The 23,500-nt window shown below is 32.2% G+C and overlaps 2 protein-coding genes across 9 annotated transcripts in view; one reads left to right on the plus strand and one right to left on the minus strand.

The window, feature by feature from the left end:
• The window catches only part of Znt63c (solute carrier family 30 member 1), a 266,383-nt gene extending 260,462 nt beyond the window's left edge, over positions 1-5,921 (plus strand). For both annotated transcript variants that reach the window (XM_076781357.1, XM_076781356.1), the window contains 2 exons: positions 4,480-4,590; positions 4,978-5,921. In XM_076781357.1, the coding sequence (XP_076637472.1) occupies positions 4,480-4,590; positions 4,978-5,175 (309 nt within the window). In that variant the 3' untranslated portion in view covers positions 5,176-5,921. The remainder of the gene's footprint in view (positions 1-4,479; positions 4,591-4,977) is intronic.
• A 7,229-nt stretch (positions 5,922-13,150) lies between these two features.
• Positions 13,151-18,091, minus strand: LOC143349991 (uncharacterized). 7 transcript variants are annotated; one of them, XM_076781709.1, is made up of 8 exons: positions 17,772-18,091; positions 17,473-17,621; positions 16,846-17,178; positions 15,964-16,605; positions 14,946-15,741; positions 14,686-14,740; positions 14,549-14,578; positions 13,151-14,359 (listed from the first exon to the last, which is right to left on the minus strand). In XM_076781709.1, the coding sequence occupies exons 3-8, from the start codon at positions 17,160-17,162 to the stop codon at positions 13,431-13,433; spliced, it is 2,769 nt and encodes a 922-aa protein (XP_076637824.1). In that variant the 5' UTR covers positions 17,163-17,178; positions 17,473-17,621; positions 17,772-18,091; the 3' UTR covers positions 13,151-13,430. The 7 variants fall into 7 exon arrangements, with proteins under 7 accessions (XP_076637824.1, XP_076637828.1, XP_076637827.1 ...); XM_076781713.1 differs by lacking the exon at positions 17,473-17,621 and having other exon boundaries at positions 16,846-17,166; XM_076781712.1 differs by lacking the exon at positions 17,473-17,621.
• Between the last annotated feature and the right edge of the window lie 5,409 nt (positions 18,092-23,500).

Here is a 23,500-nt window from a genome sequence, read left to right on the forward strand (position 1 = left end):
TGAAAAAAATTGAGAATAATAGTAATAGCAATACGTGTTTACTGTAAAAGTATAAAAGTAGTTCCAGGCCTCCTTCAATACGTAATTGGCATTTTTCGCCATTTTTTGCGGTTTTTTATTTTTTACTACCTGGTTCTTCAATCAAAAAATCTGAAAATCTCCCAAAATATGTGTCCCAGTACCCGAAGTGTCTCTGAATTTTTTTACATTTTTTTACTCAATAGGTTAAGAGAAATTGTTCAAAAACATGATTTTCGTTTTCACCCCATTACTACCCCCACGGTCGAGATTTCAAGTTAAAAATTTGCACACATGGTTTTTTTTGGATAAGCTATCGAATGACCTATCATTCGTTCAATTCGGTTTGGGGGCACATTTGACCCCCTTATTCGGCTATACCCTTTGTTTCAATTTTTAATAATTTTGTTTGACTGCCTACAGAAAAGTTGTCTAATACTTTTTTTGTAGATATCCATGGGCTCTACTTCAGAAAAAAATTTCAATGAAACATATTCACTATTGTAGGAGTTATGAACATTTGAAAATTGAACCATTTTTATAGGGGTTTTCTCATTTTGCGGAGTTAAGGAATAACTTTTCGAATATTTTTGGAATTTGCACATATTCTTCGCTAAAATACGCGTAATATGCAATTTGAAAAATTAAAATCGTCCAATCCGTTCAGGAGTTATGACGTTTTAAAGACACGCATGAAATTACAGGGAAGCATTTCTGGCTTCACATTAGATTTTCGGTAAGGAATTTTTTTTCTTGAATATGCGTAGGATTTCGGGGGTATGTGTAATGACCAAAAATGATTGTAATCGACTCCTGCAACCGAAAATAATTTTCTTAGAACGATTTGAAATTTTTTAATTTAATTTTTTAATAACTTTTTAACGAAGCTTCAATCAAGAAATTGATATTCTTGATTTTCGTCTTATTTTGGCCTCTAGAATCTCCCTTCAAAATTTTTCCCAAGGTTAGCCGAACACCCTGTACATATAGTCCGGGCTACGATATAGCGAGGTCGAAAACTCGAATGGGTGTCAATGTTTACATGTTTTAGCTTCCGAAACAAGGAAATTGACAGAAATACGAGTAACTAAGGTCCTTAGACTATGATCAGGGCTTAATTTGGTCAAGTCAGAAATTAATTTGTTTTTGAATTTAAGCAACTGCAATTTCTTGTTGGTTAGATATTGATTAACTTCAATAGGGAACATTTTTTTTGTCAGTTTATCGAAAGGTGCTGAAAAATCATGCGGATTAGTTCATATGCCTTACCCTGTATAATAATAGATGAATCGCGTCTTCAACCAGATACGAATACTGACTCTGATTCAGATGTAGGCATAATATAATATATAATTGATTTAAAAAATATACTTAATGACAAAATTCAAATAAGTGTTAATTTTTAATTCTTTAACCCTATATTCTATGTACTTCAGTGATTAATTCCATTTTTTCAAGTATTCTCGATAAACTGACAAAAAATTTTCCAATAAAAGTTACTCGGTAATTATGTAACAACAAATGGTAAACGAAAAAATTGGCAAAAATCTTTTTATTCAATAAAGAATTAAGATCACCTTAATTTTTATAATAAAATTGTATCTTTGTATCTCGATGATGGTTTTGGAACGAAATTGACATGAATCTCTGTACGTTGAGAACTCAACAGACTACTTGACTGATGCACTCTGCAGTTTTTTTGTTTGTTTTTTGGGAATACAGAAGCAACAAAAGTTAATTGCCGATCTTGGCACGATCTCTATTGATGGTTACCGACATCGTGCCGAACGACTCGTCGGCATACCGTTCGGCTTTTCAAGCCATGCTATCGAGACGATGCAGGTCTTTAGAGTGTTTGGCTTTGCCGAGAAGTACTTAGGGTGCCGATCGGCCATGCTAGATGACAAATGCCGACGCAGTGGAGACGCAGCTTTATAGTAGCCTACGTGTCAAATCGTTTGGATCTCACTGGAATTAATCTAATGATGTACATTGGTGCAATTAGCGATGGTGTCGATAATCGAGCAAATGTTTACTGTGTGAAGTGTCCTCCCTCGAGTACCGTAATTCTCAATGTCTCGACTTTGCATCAACAAATAGTAAAAAGACGCAAAATAATATTTAGCCTAATAATAACAGTCTGATTCCAAATTCTTAAGAATTATTAATTGTGGCAGACTTAAAATAGATGTATTCGATAGGATGGATAGAAAAATATTATGTATTTTTTTATTCATCTTTGTCATTTGACTCACAAATGTTTCCATAAGAATTAATAACAGCCAGAACTCAACAATCTCAATGGTAGCAGTAATGAAATGAAAAAGTCAACCGATCGGTCAGCGTTGGCTTTAACAATTGGGTCGTTCCACAGGAATTCGGACACTAAATGAAGCGCCATTTCGAATTTTGGTCAAATATGAATATTTTTTTTCAAAATTTCAAAAAATTGTGCATTTTACAGCTACTTGAATAATAGTACTACATTTTATTTTAAAAAATTATAGCTGCTAAACTGGCAAACGGAAAGAAATATGATTTTAGAATCGTATACTGAAGACATTGAAGTACCAAATAAAAATGACTTCAGCTTAAAAAAAATTGTTTTACTTATTTTTTATAATTTTTTAAGTTGGCCTGGAATGTGATTCGTACACTACTATAATATTTATGTCAATAATCCGTGATCACTTATACAGTAAGGAGCATAAATGAACCAATGACCACAAGTTTTGTATACATTTTTATTTATCGTTAAGAATGTGGAAGAATATTAATAAATAAATATTACAGCAATTTTTAACATATTTAGAAGTAACATAAGAAAGTTTTTCAATAATTAATGTCTTCTGGTTTAGCAATGGCAAAGAAAATGGATTGACTCGGTTTTGCACCGGTCAGTAAAAGGAATGTTTACGTGGAATGTTCTAGCAGTATGTTTACAGCTAGCAGCTTGGAATGTTTACAAAATGTTATTGTACGTCTTAGCACTCAGTTTGCCGCAATCAGTCGAACGGAAGGGCACGGAAATGAAGTAAGAATAAGTACGAAGTCAATTGCTCCAAATTGTTTAAAAAAAGTCATTTCTTTTTTGAATGGCGGTCTGTCAACGCGTCAGACGGCGAAAAATTGTAGTGTTAGTCAATCGACAGTGCAGAGAATAAGAAAAAAATACTGTAAAGGTATATTACTTAATGTTGGAGGAAGACCAAAAAAGTTATCGCCGCAGGATGAACGAAGAATTGTACGAATATACAAATAAGTAAGTGGACAGCACGAAGGACCCTCAAACAAGCTGACTTTAGAAGCATTAAGAAGAAAAAGAAGCCAATGTTATCAAAGAAAAATATTAAACTTCGTTTGGAATTTGCCAAAAAGTATCAAAACTGGACAATTACTGAATGGGAACGGGTTATTTGGTCAGACGAGACCAAAATTAACAAAATTTGTTCAGATGGCATGTCTTGGTGCTGGATTCGTAAAAATGAAAGGTAAAGCATGGCAGCGGATCCCTAATGTTTTGGAGATGCCTAACAGCATTTGGTGTTGGATCACTACACCATATTAATGACATCATAAGTCAGTATATGTACAAAGATATTTTATAAGATCATCTCACAGATGCTGTTGAAAATATGCCATTCGAAGAAGAAAATGTAATTTTCATGTATGATCGAGACCCTAAGCACACTGCTAAAAGTGTGAAAAATTGGCTCAAAACTAAAAAACTTTCTGTTTTGGATTGACCTGCACAGAGCCCCGATCTCAACCCTATAGAGAATCTATGGGGGTTACTGAAAAGACGACTTCGGGATTCATATGACTCCCAACCAACTTCAATCACAAATTTGCATAACAGAATTCAAGAACAATGGGAACAAATATCTCCAGATTATTGTAAAAAGTTAATAGAAAGTATGCCAAAGAGAATCAGTGCAGTTTTGCAAGCAAAAGGGTTGTGGACGAAATATTAAAAATAAATAATATATTAAATATTGGACGTGGTGCAAAACTGAGTCAATCTATTGTTCGTATTATTCATAAACAACAAGATGTTAATTACTGAAAAACTTTCTTATGTTACTTCTAACTGTGATAATTATAATGTTTATTTTTTGTTATTCTTTTATATTCCTAGTAATAAATAATGATTTATGCAAACCTTGTGATCATTGGTTCACTTATGCCCCTTACTGTATGTAAAAACCGGGTTTACTTAACAGAAAATTCCTTTCCGACAACATCAACGGAACTTCCCGGCGCGACCTCGCAATAGAAACTATAACTTAATACGATTTTCATGATCGAGCAACAATTTAAATTAAAAAATACTCCATATTAATGATTAAGAACTTGTAAATAAATAGTACTTATTTAGTTGATAATAATAAAAAAATTGCATTGCATCGTAAAATTTATCTTATTACGATGACTAATAGAACGTTTTTAATGACATTTCAGTATCAGTCTAATAGTGAGATTAAGGAAACACCAACAGAAGATTGTGTTTTGGATTGTCCAAAGACCGATAAACCTTGCAACCATGCAACATGTTGCGGTCCCTCTAAACAGGTACGCGCTTTAAATTTCTATGCATGTTATTCCCCTTTGATAACTCCTATCCCTTGGCTTGCGCAGTATAACATCAAGAGAGATACAAATTCCCGTTCTGCCTGTCCTAAGTCAAAGTGTCTTGGACGATGTTTAGAAGTTATGAAATCAGATTCAAATACAGTTATAGGTAACTGTTTATATTTTACCGTTCAACCAGACGATTTACATTCCTCGATGGAACTGTAATTCGACAGATAGCAAAATCTTTTGTGTGTGTGTGTGTGTGTACAGATAAGCATTGACGCGTAGTATTTTATAGCGTTCAATTTTAAATTCATATGTTTGCGTACTTTTACTAGATTCAATTTGTACGTAATTATTTTATATATATTTTTCTTTTTGCAGGGTCGTGAAACTCCTTCGCCAGGAGAAACACCATACATGTGCAGGCAACGCAATAGTCTTGCACGCTCAACTGGTTCTATGAGAGGAGCAGAACAACAAGAAGTAAATGAAATGGAACGCGGACATTTGCTATCGCTGCCCGCTTCGCATAACTCCGTCCAACTTCCACTTTCTCATGTTAATACACCGGTTGTATAAGTTATCATCGCATTATCAATACCTACCTCTATAACAAAATCTGCGGCGCGTTACAATGATATTATAAAGATTCAATAAACTGATACATACAGATGTGTGTGTGTATGTGTATGTATATATATATATATATGAAATCAGATTCAATTCATATATATATATGTATATATACGTGCCTGTGTGTGTATGTGTGTGCGCGCGCGTGTGTATGTATGTATGTATGTATGTACGTACGTATATATGTATATATTTCGTTGCTATTAAAATCGAGAGTAAATCTTTATAGACTGCACCCAAATAATAATTATGTTAGGAATTCTGTAACTATTGCACAGCAATGCGTAAATGATATTATTTATATTTAATTGCAAGATAATATTCTTATTCGACGTTTAATATTTATTTGGCAATTGATAAGTCGAAACCCATTGTACAGAGTGTCCAAAAGTAATGAGGCAAATCGAAATATTTAAATTTCACGTATCAAACGGAATAAACAAAAATCTTCTGGCATTATACAAACTTGTAGTTTCGCTTTTAAGCGGATCGAAGCAGTGGAAATTTAAGGATTCAGCATCATCCAAAGTGCACTGCTTAATCCTTTCGATAAAAACTTACGGTATTTGTGTTCGAGTTATATAGACACTGTGAAAAAATACATGTGTGTAAATATATACCTTTCTTGAAATTAAACTGCACAATAATTTTGTATTCTATAAGAACAAAGTAATTTGATTTAAATATAAAAATTTACTCGTAAAATTAGAAAAAAAGGCAGCGATAAAATACGTTACTATTTTCAAAATGAAATAGGTTATACGAATAAGTGATAATACATCTTTATCTTTTAGCAGATCGTGATATTTTATTATCGAACGTAATGATCGCTCTAAAAAATTAGTAACATCTTTACAAATTCAATATGGATATAGTAGCAGATGTACTTCTATTTTCATCCCACAAGGACACTCTGTTTCTTCGTCGCGCTATTTATTTACACTAACGACGATCAATAGACCCAAATAGGTTTCTAATTTCGACAAATTGACATTTTTACTGGACATTTTGATCCTTTACAATTATAACTTTTAACTTGTTCGCTACCACGCGTCAGATATCTGTAACACGTCGACTCTCGTCAGAGATCAACGTCAGATACGTCATTATAAAGAAATTAAGTATGAAAATTATTCATGTGGTTTATTTAACAAATTTTATTTGTACATAGTTGCAAGCATGCATTGAATACAATTAATATAAATGTAGATAACTAAAGGTTAATCGTAGGTAAATTAATACAACCGATCGGTGATAGCGAACGCATTAAAACTTATGCCTATAATCCGTTACCAGAAATACAAAAGAAGAACAGAGTTAATATTTTTATAAACATAATGTTTTTATATTTGTGATTCTTGTCAAAGAATATCTTGTGGCTCCAACTGACTTGTACTTTCTAATTTTTCTCTAAATACAAATGAAATGCATTTTTCCACAGTTCGAGCATTTGCAAAACAGGCTTGAAGAGAACTTGTCCTTATTACCCCATACCAGTTCCCTGGTTTCCTCGATATTCGCTTATTTAATTTAATATTTCGAAATCCTCGTATAATAGCTGGTGTAGATTTTATATACACATACTACAGTATTTAGTGTTTGCAGGATGGGAATAATGTTTTTAGCATTTCTTTTTATGGCTCTGCATACGTGGCCCCCAGAAGAACGCTCTTGCTCATCACATGCCTGCATTAAAATCTAACTCGTAGTGTATAGTTTTAATCAGTTAAGTTTATCTAATTCTTTTAATTCTAATACTTATAAAAAAAAACAACTTTAATTAGGTACATCGCAATAAATAAAGTAATTTGGAAAAATTTTAAATAATTATAACAATAACATGTACTTACTATAAAAATATAATTATAGTTCCACGACTGCTTCGGTTCAAAGCCACAATTGTCAGCATTTTTGGCATCCTTGCTTTTTATAACTTAGATTTTCAATCAAAAAAACCGGAAAAATTCCGTAATAATTGCCTCTTTGATTGAAATATCTGATTTTTTCCAAAAATGTTTTTCACTTTTTGTACATTACTACCCCCAAAAATCGAGATAACAAATGATCCATCGCAAATCGAATATATGTACATATACATACAGTGGGTCACAAAATTATTCGCTCAATGGATAATGTGGCAAAAATGAATGAAATAATGAGACAACAAAGAGTTTTTTAAAACCATTTTATTTGGATATGCACAATTTACAGTTCAATGTAACACAATTGTAAAAAAACTGAAAAGATTAGATTTATAATCGCAAGAAAATGAGTTATAACAAATCTTTATGCTTTTTCACGTCACAAAATTATTCGCTCATGCTAAAAACAAAACGCAATCTACAAACTTCGTTGAACATTTATTACTGATTGATGCCAAAAATAGGCAGTATAACGTAGACAAACACTTAGTAAAAGTTAATTTCCATTTATTATACAGGGTGTTCCACCTCTGGGAAAAATTTCAATGGGAGATTCTAGAGATCAAAATAAGACGAAAATCACGAATATCAATTTTTTGACTGAGGCTTCATTAAAAAGTTATTAAAAAAATAATTTCAAACATTTTAAATCATTCTGAAAAAATTATTTTTGGTTGCGGGGTTCAATTACAACCATTTTTGGTGAATACACACACCCCTGAAATCCTACCCACTTTCAAGAAAAAAATTCATTACCGGAAATATAATTTCAGGCCTGAAATGGTTCCCCCAAAATTTCATGTGAATCTTTGAAACATCATAACTTCTGAACGGATTAGCGGATTTTAATATTTCAAAACGCAAACAACGTGTATTTTAGTGGAGAATAAGTAAAAATTCTAACAATATTGAAAAAGTTGTTGCTTGTCACCGTACTGTGGGCAAACCCCCCTAAAACTGATCCAATCTTCAAACGGCCATGAGTCCTACAATAGTAAAGGTATGTCATTGAAAATTTTTTCTGAAGCAGAGCCCATGGGTACCTACAAAAAAGTATTAGACAACTTTTCTGTAGAGCGTTAAACAAATTTATTAAAAATGAAAAATAAATTTTTAAGAAAAATCCACAAGGCATAGGTGCCTTTCGGCGAAAAAAAAAATTTCAAATCATTCTGGAAAAATTATTGTCGGTTGCAGGGGTCAATTACAATCATTTTTGGTCATTAGGCATGCACTCGAAATCCTACCCATTTTCGTAAAAAAATTCAGTACAAGCGGAACTTTAAACGTTAATAACTTTTTAATGAAGCCTCCATCAACAAATTAGTATTTTTGATTTTCGTCTTATTTTGGCCTCTAGAATTTCCCATTAAAATTTTTCACAGGGGTGGCCGAACATCCTGTATAATTTTCATTCTCGTTTCAACAATTCATTATCATGGATGAAAAGAGTAAAGGAACAAATGTGAATGTTAAAAAAATTATTCCACAATGTAATACATTATAAAATGATACACAGAAGAAGGATGAGTGAAAAAAAACATACGCGGAGTTAGATCTCAAGAAGCTGAGTGATACTATTAAGCACGACAGTATTAATTATTAAAGAGTAGGTAAACTATAGATTATTACGGATACAATGGACAAACTAATAAAATAAATTTAGATATTTTAAAAAGTAATTTGATGCAAAGTGCTGAAGAGATGGGAATCTTATACGTCATCCACTTTTCCCAAGATAACAACTCCAAGCATAAATCGAGTGTGACACAGGAATGGCTGTTATACAATTGTTCTAAAATAATGAAAACTTCACTTCAGTCCCCTGACTTAAATCCCATCAAGGTGGTATGGAATCTGTTAGATGTTGAAATACATAAACACTCAAATAAACAAAACTGAACTACAAAACAGATTGCAAAAGAAATAGCAAAAAATAGACAGTAATTATTTAGAAACAATTGTGAGATTTATGCCATAAAGATTTACGAAAGTTATAAAACAGAGTATCCCACTAAATATCAACTTCCTTAAAATAGTAATTAATATAAAATGTGCGAATAATTTTGTAACATGAAAACGAGTAAAGGTTTGTTATAACTCGTTTTTCGGCAATTATAAATCAAAAGTTTTGAGTTTTTTTTTACAATTTTGTTACATTGAATTGTAAATTATATATATCCAAATAGAAAAGTTTTTAAAAACCCTTTGTACATAAAATTAAGTATTAAAAGTTAAAAGGAAAAGAAAATTACTTAGTTACCGATATAAAAATAAAAATATTTTTAATAGTTTTGTAAACACAAAATGCATTAGAATTAATAAAATATACTGCAACTACAGAAATTATGGGAAAATGTTACTAATAGATTTGTGACTGGTTTACCAGAACAGATCAATGTGCATAAGTAATGGTTATTTAACGCAATCTTTAACTAAGAGTTAAACTATCATTGTGTTAATGCTTAGTGTACGAGTATATAATCAATTGATTATAAAAAACGTCCAGATGATTGCAACAATCTACGCAAAAAAAATCGAGTAGCAACCAGGTTGCATTTCTGGTTTTATGTTCAAAAATGATTTATCGTAATACTTGTTGATACTTTTCAACAAAAAAGAAGCGCGAACACGCTGCTCGACACTCAAATCATTCATAAGCTACATGAAAATATGTAAATTCAAGGTTCTATATATTTAAAGATATAATTTGTCCATTTTTTGTGTTAAGAAATAATGCAAAAATTTTTTTAGTGTCTACTATCAATTGTAGTTTGCAAAAAAAATGATATTAAAAATTCAAATATTCTCGATATAACACATAATGTTATACGAAGATAGGAGTAATTTTATTCATTTATTATAGACATTTTAAGAGCAAAAAATTAGTAAAATTTTTACTGTATTATTTTGATTTAAGTAAAAATACAGATACCAAATATGTTTCTTACAGTGTCTTTTGAAATGCTAGTTAATTTTGTTATCGTGTCGTGATCCAAAAATATATTCCTACATTATCGATGACAGTATATCTAATTAAATATTTTCAATCGGTTTCTCTTTATTTCATAAATGTAACACGAGGTAAATTATATAAGACTAGAAATTAAAATATGGTTGAACTTGGTGGTACAATAAAATATCATATAATTGAAATTCCGTATTTGGAATAGAAAACACGATAAGAAGTAAATGATTTTCTTCTTCAAATCACGAATTTCACCATTTCTGAAGTTCCTCTTCAAAGGAACTTATATTTTCAATGCAGTTAGAAAAAACATAATGAAACAATTCAACCGTATTATATATTATACAATTTTATTGGGGAATTTAGGAACAAATGTGTTTAAAATTGTGTTTGAATGAAAAAGCACAGCTTGAGAGTATTCAAATTATTGAATATTTCATTACTTTGAATACACAATTATTATTTTTTAAATTATTTCAGAACGCATTTAGTGCAGTACATTTTTTATGACTCCAAAAAAATTCTAATGGAGAAAATTTTAATGGGAGATTCTAAGAGGCCAAAATAAGACAAAAATCAGGAATACCAATTTGCTGATGGTGGCTTCGTTAAAAAGTTATTAACGTTTAAAGTTCCGCCCGTACTGGATTTTTTTCTAGAAAGTGGGTAGGATTTCGGGGGTAGGTCTATTCACCAAAAATGATTGTAATTAACCCCCGCAACCGAAAATAATTTTTCCAGGACGATTTGAAATTTGTTAATTTTGTCGAAAAATTTCACATTCTTGAATTTTTTTCACGAAAGTGGGTAGGATTTCGAGTGCATGTCTAATGACTAAAAATAATTGTAGTTGACCCCTGCAACCGACAATAATTTTTCCAGAACGATTTGAAATTTTTTTTTTCGCCGAAAAGCACCTACATCTTGTCAATTTTTCTTAAAAATTTATTTTTCATTTTTAATAAATTTGTTTGACGCTCTACAGAAAAGTTGTCTAATACTTTTTTGTAGGTACCCATGGGCTCTGCTTCAGAAAAAATTTTCAATGACATACCTTTACTATTGTAGGACTCATGGCCGTTTGAAAATTGGATCAGTTTTAGGGGGGTTTGCCCACATTTCGGTGTCAAGGAACAACTTTTTCAATATTGTTAGAATTCCACATATTCTCCACTAAAATGCACGTTGTTTGTATTTTGAGAAATTAAAATCCTCCAATCCGTTCAAGAGTTATGACATTTTAAAGATTCACATGAAATTTCTGGGATGCATTTCTGGCCTCACATTAGATTTTCAGTAAGGAATTTCTTTCTCGAAAACGCGTAGGAATTCAGGGATATGTCTATTCACCAAAAATGCTTGTAATTGATCCCTGTAACTAAATATAATTTTTTTAGTATGATTTGAAATTTTTTACTTTTGTCTAAAAATTTCAGTACCTACTCGAATTTTTTTCTCGAAAGTGGATAGGATTTCAAGGGTGTGTGTATTTACCAAAAATGATTGTAATTGAGCCCCGCAACCAAAAATGATTTTTTCAGAATGATTTCAAATGTTTTAAATTATTTTTTTAATAACTTTTTAATAAAGCTTCAGTCAAGAAATTGATATTCTTGATTTTCGTCTTATTTTGGCCTCTAGAGTCTCCCATTGAAATTTTTCTTAGGGGTGGCCGAACACCCTGTATAACTGTACGAATTAATTACATTCTGTATTATAAACTTCGTTGGAAACGATAAAAAAAATTACGAGGATATCTTAACGCGCAACGAAGGTTTAATACAATCAATGTCCCTTTGTAAACGTATTAAATAAAACAGTATTTCAATTATTCAAGTTGTATTAACTTATAACATATAATATATAGCAAACATTGACTAAAATTGTATTTTTATAATCATAAATCGTTTCATCGAAAATGACTCAAGTTGTTCTTTAGATTCACAGATAATTTCGTAGAAGACAACTATAGTCACAGCCGACTCCAGTACTAGTCATACTGAACGAAAAACAGTAAAACCACAAGAGTCTAATTTTGCACTTGATAAAAAGAGTACGCAACATTTTTGAGTCTGTCTATCCAGTGTAAAATCGGATTCTTGCAGCTTCATTACCTCTCGTTCTGCATGACTCGTACTAAAGTCGACTGTGCTAGTCATCCTTTGTAGCAAAAGAATTAAACACGTTTTGCTTCCAAAATTTGTCAATAAAACTATGCAACGTGCATATGGTTCAATTAGTCTCATTATGCACAATCCATTTTTGAGTCTCAAAAACTGTAACCTTAAGAAAAATTTATATTGAACATTTTTTCCTCGTTCTTAACATTCCTTCGTATTGTCAAACACAGTAAAGCCACTTTTAAATAGTTCAATCTGTAACTAAATCGTAAATTTATCAGCAATTAATATATGTTTCGAGAATACTAAATTTCGATAGGTGAAAGTATCGACTTGGGAGACTATTCACCAAATGCTTTGTTGAGAAGAACTCTCCCAAGTACTCGATAAAAGCAGCGACAAGACCGAGAGAGTAGAAATTCTCGTTCCTGAAACCTCTTTTCTTAGCTAGTCGATTCTTTCATTTACCAGATCATAATTCTTCCAATAATTCAACAATTAATATTGTATTGTAAATATGTTTCGCACTTATTTTATAAATTTAAGTATTAAAATTAGGAAAAGTACCAGTTACATGACATTTTTTTTACATACAATAGTTTTAATTAATAGAAATGATTTCTTTTTTGTGACTCAAAATATTTTCTAGATAATAATTTAAGTGTTTGTTTACTCTTCAATTCATTAATGAAAGAATAACGAAGTTTTAATATTATAATAAAGAAATAAACGTGTTACAGTTTTTAATCATGCAATCGCATTGATATTTTTATATGAAAATGATTATTACACAGAACAAGATGTCACGCGTAAAGACCATATGTTTGAAATTTGTTCAGTTATCGCACAATTGTACACAATTAGTAGTACGGCGCGATACCATAAATAGTAGTTCTCTTTGCACTACCATGTATTGTCGAATAAAGTATTTATTTTGCAAACGTTACGTAAATAACGTAATTATTGCATGTATCTACATTTTGTTGTTTATTATATAATGCTCGTTAAAACTGTATTTAAAACGCATATTGTAATAAATGTGACAGAAGTTTAATCTAAAAATAAAATAAAGCAATGCATTTGCATACTTTTTTCAGTTCTGTTGTAAGAATAGATAACATTTGTCGATATATTGATATATTTGATTATATAATTCTACAGTATTGTAAATTGTGCTTTACACAAGTAATTTTAGAATTTTCCACGGAAACTTCCACGGCCACGGTAGGATCTTCCTCCCGAATGTTTTCCTCTGTACACGTGTGGTTTTATCAAAGGGCTTGATCTACCTCTTGATAACTTTCCTCTTCCATGCCAATCTGTTCCTCTTTGGAATGTTTGCTCCAATTCAATTTCTTCTGCAGAATCGTCTAACATCATTGGACTTTCACCACGACTAACATCGCTTCTACTTTCATGGAAATCATCACGTTCGTTGAGAGAATGCCTGTAATTGGGCGAGTATCTCTCATGAACATAATGATCCCGTATAGATCCTTTGTGGCTAGAAAAGTTATCTCTATTTCTTATAGGAGATCCTAATTTTAAATTCCTCGAATTATGATCTAAAGAAGATACGGAATCTACGCGATGTTCGCGATCATCGGTTCGCCTAGGAGGCGATACCGTTCTATTCCAAGTTCTTTTTTGAGAAGAATTGCTTAAACTCCACCTTAAATCATCGGCTTCTCGAAATTTAGGCGTATAATCAAAAGTTTCACGCATATTCCAATCTAAACGATCCATAATGGGTCTTTTCTCTTCCTTAGTAACGTGTTGTAAATCTTGAGGATAAACTTGTACTTCAAAATCTACCATAGTAACGCTCGCTTGAACAAATTTTGTATTTGTTTCTACTTCGTCGGTTTGACAGATTTTTTGATGCGTTTGTACATTATGTTTTATCGGCGAAAGATGCTGTCCTTCTTCTTCTTCCCAATATATCTTGCATTTGCTTCTTTGTAAAAGTATGGAATTTGACGAGTATAGATCCTGTTCATTTTGTACTTTTTCCTTTTTTGGATTGTAAAAAAATCGTCCTTTCATCTTTAAACGGGGATCTTCGGTAGGAAGTTCGCGCAGAGCATGTTCACAGTGGCGTAATATTTCAGGTTTGAATCCTATTACGAAGACAAAATATAAGTTTACGTAGAGTTGATATAATGTTAACATACATCATTTTTTAAATATCATATTTCTATTAATTTGAAATGAAAACATTGTCGAGAATGTACATTTCAACGTTATTTCCTTACGATGTAACGTAATAAAAATAACTTTTGAACTCGAAATAATTAAAATGTTCTTACCTGGATATAAGACTGGTAAATTAGCTGAATCTAAAAAAATATATATATATACATATATATAATAAAATTAAAGAAAGACCGTAATACGTAAACACGAATTTTACAAGTAACTAAGTAAGAAAATGCTTTCTTCGCACCTTTTGTGGAAACAGATGCTTCCAACAGACTGGATAAACTCGTCTTTTCAAACTGCTGTAAGATCAATTCATAAAAAAAAAATATTAATTTTTTTTACATAAGAACAAACACTTATCTGCAAATTTTGCAAATAACGCGCATAAAATTATTATTCATTAATTGTAGTAGATATTTTCTGTTTCCATAATGTAGAGTAAAATATGTAAGTATATGTACAAAAAGAAAAAAAACACTTTGTTACAATGTATAATACAATTACTTTTGTATCAGAGATGACTGGCGGTTCAGGTGTCTTTAGTCGTTCTTCTTGGGAAGCATGATATCCGTTATAGGAATCTCTGAAACGTTCCCTGTAGTTTTGAGATGCTTTGTCCTTAGATTTATTTGTAAACTCGAAATTTTGAATCGGCGATTGTTGAGTAGAAGGAATACCATGCGATGAACTGTACGTTGTTTGTGCATGTTCCATGGACCCTGTGGCAGGTTCAGGTTGTGGCGAAGAAATTGGCGCAGGAAGAAGCGGTGGTCGATGTGCAGGTTGAATTGAACTAGTATTCGATTGATTGTACATTACTGGGCCAGAAACATATTCAGTTTGAGGTAACGGATGCAACGGTACAGAATCAAAATTCATCGACTGAGATGAATTTTCAAAATTCATAAATGGCGGTGGCCCGCCAGGAGTCGTTACGTTTGATGGCATCGGTGGTGGTAATCCAGACTGGTGTATATAAGGTGGCATTGGTATTGGTGGTCTAGATTCTGCTTCTTGTTGATACACAACAGTATTCATCAATGGTGGTATCCCCTCCATCGGTGGAGGAGGTGCATATCCAGTGTTTATATGCGATGTTACTATAGCTTCGTTTCTTAATTGTCTTGTAAGTTCATTAATGAAAGGTGACCTTTTCCTTGTCCGACGTTCTATCGACCTACTCCGAGTTCGACTCCGACGTCGAGGACTGTAGCGTCTATTAATCGGTGAACGGCTGGCTTTTCTTCTAATGCGTTCCATACTCCGACTTCGTTGCCGATCTCGTGATCGACTTCTTCGGCTTAACAATTTAAAATTCGAGTTAAAATACTCCACTATATAAAACTAACAATTTGTTACATCTATTGTTACAATTTAATCAAAATATAAAATTCGCATCATACTTGGATTTTACGAAGATTTAGATGTTACAACAAAAAACTCGTAAAAACATTATTTTTTTTATGTCTACAACAAAAGTAAAAAGGAACATAATATACATATAAAAATATTGTTCTCTCACCGTTCGTGTATATTTGTACGTCTTCTATGTCGTTCAGCGCTCCATCTTCTATCTGTACTTGTTCTTCGTTCCCAACTTCTAATCGGACTTCTTCGTCTTTCTGGACTGAATGCAAAAGGACTTCTGCGGACACAATTAAATCTTGGGCTTCTTCTTTTTTCTGGACTAAATCTTAATGGACTTCGATGTCTTTCGATACTCATCTTGAAAGGACTTCTGCACCGTTCTGGACTTAATATTAATGGAGATTTTCGTCGAGAGTTCAGAGAATTTAATCTAACTCTATCTGGAGTTCTACGGCGTAACGAATTTCCTCCTTGACGTTCTAAACTTCTACGTCGTTCTCGACTTCTACGGATATGCATCTGCGCTTGTTCTAAATTCTGTTTCTCTGCAATACTTTGAATAGCTTCAGCCTCTGTACCCGGTGGTACAACATTGTCAGAATCTAACAAATGCTTAATAGCTTTTTCCTTTTCTGCTAAAAGTTTACTTTCATTATCTCTTTTTGTACGTATTTTATCCCTCTCTATATCTTTTGTACTTTTAGAAGGATCTCGACGTACTTCTTCGTGTTTCTTCTCTTCTTTTTTTGGTCTTTCACGATTGTAAGATCCTTTGCGGTCACGACGGTGTCTATCCCTATAAGTAGGCTTGCGATCATTCTTTCCTATCACTAATTATTTAAGGCAAAGGATGTAAAAACTTTTAAATGTATTCAACAAAGACATAATATTGACCAGAGTTTCAATATGTAAGTAATGTATAAACTGATTCTAATTTACAAAATTCTAATATTATAATAACATTATATAACAAGTTTGTTTCAACTGTATAATAAATAATAATAACATGAAAATTATTCTACATTATTGATGCTACCTAGAAGGACGCTTCTGTTCTTGTTCCTTGCCATGAGAAGTTTTTAAATCGACCTCCCGGCTTTTTTCTTCGTCACCTTCCCATGCATCAACAACGTCCAGACCTTCCATGAAATCTTCATCGTCAAGAAATTCTTGCAGCTCTTCGTCCGGTATGTCCTTTAAACCTTCAATCGCACGCTGTACGTCTTCGTTTGTACTTTTCAATGTGGATTCTTTTTTATCGACACTCTGTTTTTGACAGACCTGATCTGTCGATTCATTTTGCACATTATTCTTGACACTTGAATCTTTCATTTTTTTGGACATATCACTCATTTTTCTGAAAGATTAACTAAACTGCTGAATTAATTAAAGAACCGACATTTAGTTCTGTATTTTATTCTTTTTTATGAGAAAATAATTTCATATTAAGTATTTAAAAAAACTAATTTTTTTATTCGTAAAATGAAATAAAGTTTGAACTTTGAAATTCATAAAAATGATTTAAAAAATGAGTTTTAATCGAATATACTATTCTGATAAATGATTCACATTATCGAGTACACATAATTTCTTATTGTAGGTTATATACTTAATAAAATCATAAGTATTTTTAATAACTTTAGATCCTAAATAATAAACACACCTCTTAACCTTTCGATGGAATACACAAAATTGATATAAACACTTTCATTACGTAACTCGTACTATCTTTATTTAGAATCGAAATAATTTAAAAAATTCTGTACTTCTTCATTTTGTAAATGACGCTTACAATAACTTTCTCTTTAAAAACTGAAATTAGTAGTTTGTCAAGTAGATTGATCTAATGAATAACGTACGCGTTTATTGTTAATAATACTTAATATAATTAAGTACACAACATATGACATCAATGATAGTTGCAATGTATATCGACACTAATATTAGTAAATAACAACTAACTTGATTCTTTTTAAATTCTATTATGTAGAAATATTTGAATCCGTGAAGTCCGGAACTCGAAAAGTCAACATGTACCTACTCCGCCATATTAGTTACTAACAGATTTCAGATATAGTATAAAACAAGGACATGCTCCTATGTACTTTCGTACAAAAATAAACAGATACAAAACAATTCAAAATTACATCGTTTAGGCAGGATTGTTTAAATTAATATTGTCATTGATTTAATGTTTAATCAAATTAATTTTACATTAATAACCAAGGCAAGTTTAGATAGTTCCATCACGCTCGTTGCTTGTACTAAGGCGCAGTGTCGCCAGATTTGGCATAATTGGGTGCTTTGACGGAGACACTAGTAACGACGAACTTCCTTTGGTGTTTAACGGAGTGGTGGGGAAAGTAGATACACACTACTGCACGGGCCGCATGTACATGAGCTCGACACTTCGTGCAACTTCGGGAAGTTAAGAAAGAAGGCGAGTGTGAATCTTTCCTTCTCGCTCTTACAACAGCTAAAATCCGACCTTCTGACTATTGGCATACGATTTCAAATCTCGACTGTAAACCATTTTTACTTTCCGATCTACATACAGGGTGTTCGGCCACTCCTGGGAAAAATTTTAATAGGGGATTCTAGAGGCCAAAATAAGACGAAAATCAAGAATACCAATTTGTTGATGGAGGCATCGTTAAAAAGTTATTAACAATTAAATTCAAAAATTTCAAATCGTTCTGGAAAAATTATTTTCGGTTGCGGGGGTCAATTATAATCATTTTTGGTGAATAGACATACCCCCGAATTCCTATCCATTTTCGAGAAAAAAATTCAAGAAGGTGTGAAATTTTTAGACGGAAAAAAAAAATTTCAAATCGTTCTGGAAAAATTATTTTCGGTTGCGGAGGTCAATTATAATAATTTTGAGTGAATAGACCTACCCTCGAAATCTTACCCAGTTCCTAGAAAAAAATTCAGTACGGGCGGAACTTTAAACGTTAATAACTTTTTAACGAAGCCTCCATCAACAAATTGGTATTCTTGATTTTCGTCTTATTTTGGCCTCTAGAATTTCCCATTAAAATTTTTCCCAGGGGTGGCTGAACACCCTATATAAAATGTCCTTACGTATGTCTGGAATAATATTGTACACTTCCCACACTATCATTGTAGATAAATGATATTTTTGGCAAACTTTGTCATAAAGGACGAATGTTGTTCTTTCATGACAACAACGTTGTCACATGACAAGATGATAATATTTTTGAAAGGAATTTGTTTCTCTAGTGTGGCTATTTTAAAAGTTGCAAATACAACAATTATTATTGAATAATTGTCGACCAAGAAACGACATCCATTTCTCATTAGTTTAGTCTGATGTTTCGTCAATGAAAATGGAAAACTTGATGTTCTGTAGAACACTAGAAATACGTTGTGTTTCATGAGAGTACGAAACTGCTATAATATCGTTCGATTGAACGACATGTGTTTCAAGACATTAGGATCTTGCCCAAGGTCGTTGAAATCTCCAAAAATCGTATCTGCGGTTCGACACAGAATATTTTTTTATTCCATTAAGTTAAATTGTATACATTTGATTCTGCATAACAAATTCATATGTTAGCGTCAAAATGCTTTTGAAGCTAAGACACGTGTCGGGATCGTACGAGAGGATGGCTGATGCAGTTAAGATCGGTAACACGTGTCAGGGTCAATGCATTTGGGGCTTTGGCCTGACTCTCAAGAGTATCGTAGGTATCGATACCGGAATCATAAGTCTGTCATCAGACTTGGGCCCGATGTTGTTGATACTCGAGGCGCGACGAATTCTAGGAGTCGCGGATGTTTTGTTTATGGGTCGGCGATAGAGAGCTCGATCGCCGATCATCAAAGGTGCTGTGTGCGTAGCCGATGAACCGAAGCATGGTGTTACACGGCACGTGGAAAGCGATAAGGGTTTTCTAGAAGGATCTGGCCACATAGTGGAGAAGGCTCTGCCTTTTGGTAAAACGACTGTGATGAACCCCACGGCACTTATCCCAGAACCGTTGAAGATAAAACTTCTAACACATATGATTATTGAAAAACATAGCAGGACACGTCAATATTAGCCTATTTTTGTAATAATTAAATCTTCTATTTATATCATATCTTTAAAAAATATGTACTTGCTATTGAAGGTTGCTACAGCGTGCATGGTAATGCATCAGAATGGTTTTTCATTTTAATAAACTTTATTTGTTTTCAATTTCTAAACATTTATTTCTTAATTAACCTCTTGTGAGAGGGACTGCTTTGAACAACATTATTCTAAAATATTTGTGGTATACGATTTTAATATGGTTTAGGTAAGTATGTAATGTATAAGATTTCGTTTAATTTTGTCTTTTCTAGAGAAGATAGAGGTGTTCTTAATCCTCTCTAAGATTTATATGAAACGTCTTGAAAATTTTTTACAAATAACGTATCGGAATAATTAAAAAACTACAATAGGTATAATAATCATTATCCATAGGCTGATTATGCTCACAGTTTAATTAGACCTTGAAATGAGAACATAAAACTTAAATATAAAGTTTCATTGAAATTCATTCAATTATTTAGACGCAATTATATTAATAGCATAGGTATGTATATGGGTAGCTACGTCGGCATAATAAAAAAAATTTCCTTTTCTTCAATAGTCACAATGTGATCAGGGGGTATTAAAACGTGTATTTTTGTTAAAAAAAATGTTTTTTAATTCTTTTACATTATGATACTTATATCTACATATGTATGCAGATCAGAAAGTAAAAATACTTGGCCAGTCGAGACTCGAAAACATATAGTGAATCCCATAAGTATTCGTACCTCCATTACTTATGGGAGAAATTTGTTGAAATCGAACGATAAAATTTTACAATAAAATTTTCGCTATTGTAGGCCGTTACAGTTATTTTATGTATATTATATGTCGCATGGGTTTGAGGCCCGGGCAAACGGTGCCGTTTGCAACCGATTCGGGCCGGGTGCAAAAATCGATTGACTGCACGTGTCGCTGAACATCGTTCGAAGGATCGAGAATGTCCGCAGCACGCGCCGAGAACTTTTGCACCCGGCGCGAAAGAAAAACCAAAAGACGATCGGGACATGGGGTATACAGGGTGTTCGACCACCTCTGGGAAAAATTTTAATGGAGGATTCTAGAAGCCAAAATAAGACGAAAATCAAGAATACGAATTTGTTGATGGAACCTTCGTTAAAAAGTTATTAATGTTTAAAGTTCCGCCCGTACTGAATTTTGTTCTCGAAAATGTGCAAGATTTTGGGGGTATGTCTATTCACCAAAAATGATTGTAATTGACCCCTGCAACCGAAAATAATTTTTCCAAAACGATATGAAATTTTTTCTTTCCGTCGAAAAATTTCACACTTGTGATTGTAATTGACCACCGCAACCGAAAATAATTTTTTATTAGATTTTCGGTAAGGAATTTTTTTCTTGAAAGTGCGTAGGATTTCGGAGGTACATATGTGTAATGACCAAAAATGATTGTGATTGACCCCCGCAACCGAAAATAATTTTTCCAGAACGATTTGAAATTTTTTAATTTAATTGTCAATAACTTTTTAACGAAGCCTTCATCAACAAATTGGTATTCTTTATTTTCGTCTTATTTTGGCCTCTAGAATCCCCCATCAAAATTTTTCCCAGGGGTGGCCAAATACCCTGTATTTATATCATAAAGAAATAAGTTAGAATTTAAAATTATAAACATGTTAGTTTTGCGTATACATTACTTTGTTGAAAAATTTCACGAACATTTATGAAACGAATGTTGAAATAATGAGAAATAAAATTTATATTTACATTTATTTAACACTTTTAATTTTTCCTTTTCTTTCTCCTAATAAGAAAATTATGTTAACATTGCTTTTACTCCATATTATAATATAATACATATACAGTCTAAGGACGTAATTCGTGAAAAATGAAAATAATGCTCCCCACAAATCAAAAGCGATTACAAAGAATCACGAATCACTGTGAAAAATCACCATGATTGGGAATGAACGTAATCGAATCACGAATTCAAAAGTAGCAGTTCGCGCCATTTCTAACGTACACCTCCTCAGAGTTCAGATACAAATCCTATAGAAAACTTATATGCGGAAATAAATAAAAGACTACGCGGCATGAAATTTCCAATAAACAAATGCTGAAAGAAAAAATTGTGGAAGTTTGGAATAGTATTGAATCAAATATCACTTTAAAATATCACGAAATACTAGAAAATTAATACAAAGTAAAAAAATTACCATAATATGCGATTTTTTGACAAACTCTATACTGGTACGAATACTTTTCTGGACTACTATTATGTACTATGCAGAATAAAATCAATATATTTTTATTAATAGTTAATCAGTTTTGTTATAATTTGGTATAAATAAACTTTATATATTTTCATTTATAATAAACAATTTATTGCAAAACTTTAAATCCATCCTTTGATTTCAACAAATTTCTCCTACAATCAACGAGGGTACGAATACTTACCAAGACTAACCGTATACTAATTGTCGTGAGAATGGATATGGCGAAAGAAGGAAATGCTCACACTTGTCTTTTTTTTCGATTTCCCGAAGTTGCGCGAAACGTCGAGCTCACGTATACGCGGCCCGTGCAATAGGGTGTGTTTGCTTTCCCCACTACTCCGTTAGGCACTAAAGGGAGTTCGTCGTTACTAGTATCACTGTCGATGCACTTAATTATGCCAAATTTGACTACACTGCTAGGGCGAGTATCCACTAACCGAGGAGTCATGACATTCGCTACGAATACAGTCGAACCGAATACGAAACTGTGAGAAAAAGTGAAACACAATTAGCAATTACAGCGATACGTTCTCTTGCTCAGTTAGTGAATACACGCCCTTATACTTTATGTTTCGCAATAAATGCGTAGATAATTTATACCGTATCGAATAAGTTTTTAAGATAATATATATTTAATAAATTGTTTAAATATTTCATTTTGAACTATTATTTCCAAAATTTGTAATGGAATATATAAATCTTTAAATTCTATTACTTTTTAAATTAATAGCACTAATATTTGGTGTATAATTAATTTTCCAAACACTTAAAAAAATGTTAATAATCATAATAAAACCCACGTTAACATTAGTAATATGTATCGTACAAATATGAAAAATTAATTTACTATAATTGTAAATAAAAATCAATGGTATTATATACTGCGAAAATTATAATTTTTAGTAAGAGTTGAAACAAGAAATTAATACATACAGGGTGTTTGGTTACCTCTGGAAAAAATTTTAATGAGAAATTCTAGAGACCAAAATAAAACGAAAATCAAGAATACCAATTTGTTGATTACGGCTTCGTTAAGAAGTTATTAACGTTTAAATTTCCGCCTGTAGAACGGCAATCAGAGAACAGCTGCGTACGCGTGATAGTGGTTTTCATTCATAAAACTGTAAGGCTGTCGATATGTCACTAACAATAAGTAGAGTTTCTCATGCTGAATGAGAACCACTAGGACTGACCTGACGCGATCGACAGATTGTCGTTGTACAGGCGGAACTTTAAACGTTAATAACTTTTTAACAAAGTCTCAATTAACAAATTGGTATTATTAATTTTTGTCTTATTTTGGCCTCCAAAATTTCCCATTAAAATTTTTCCCAGGGGTGGCCAAATAACCTGTATAAATGTTATCGTAT

This window comes from Colletes latitarsis, chromosome 14 (assembly GCF_051014445.1).
Source record: "Colletes latitarsis isolate SP2378_abdomen chromosome 14, iyColLati1, whole genome shotgun sequence".
Lineage (NCBI taxonomy): Eukaryota > Metazoa > Arthropoda > Insecta > Hymenoptera > Colletidae > Colletes > Colletes latitarsis.

What these genes read in the sequence shown, in the direction of transcription:
- LOC143349991 (XM_076781713.1), bottom strand. Translation starts at nt 17,162, where the DNA reads ATGAGTGATATGTCCAAAAAAATGAAAGATTCAAGTGTCAAGAATAAT. An exon ending in CGTACAAATATACACGAACG is followed by an intron (nt 15,742 to 15,963) that starts GTGAGAGAACAA and finishes TAAATTGTTAAG; the next exon opens with CCGAAGAAGTCGATCACGAG. An exon ending in CAGTCATCTCTGATACAAAA is followed by an intron (nt 14,741 to 14,945) that starts GTAATTGTATTA and finishes TTGATCTTACAG; the next exon opens with CAGTTTGAAAAGACGAGTTT.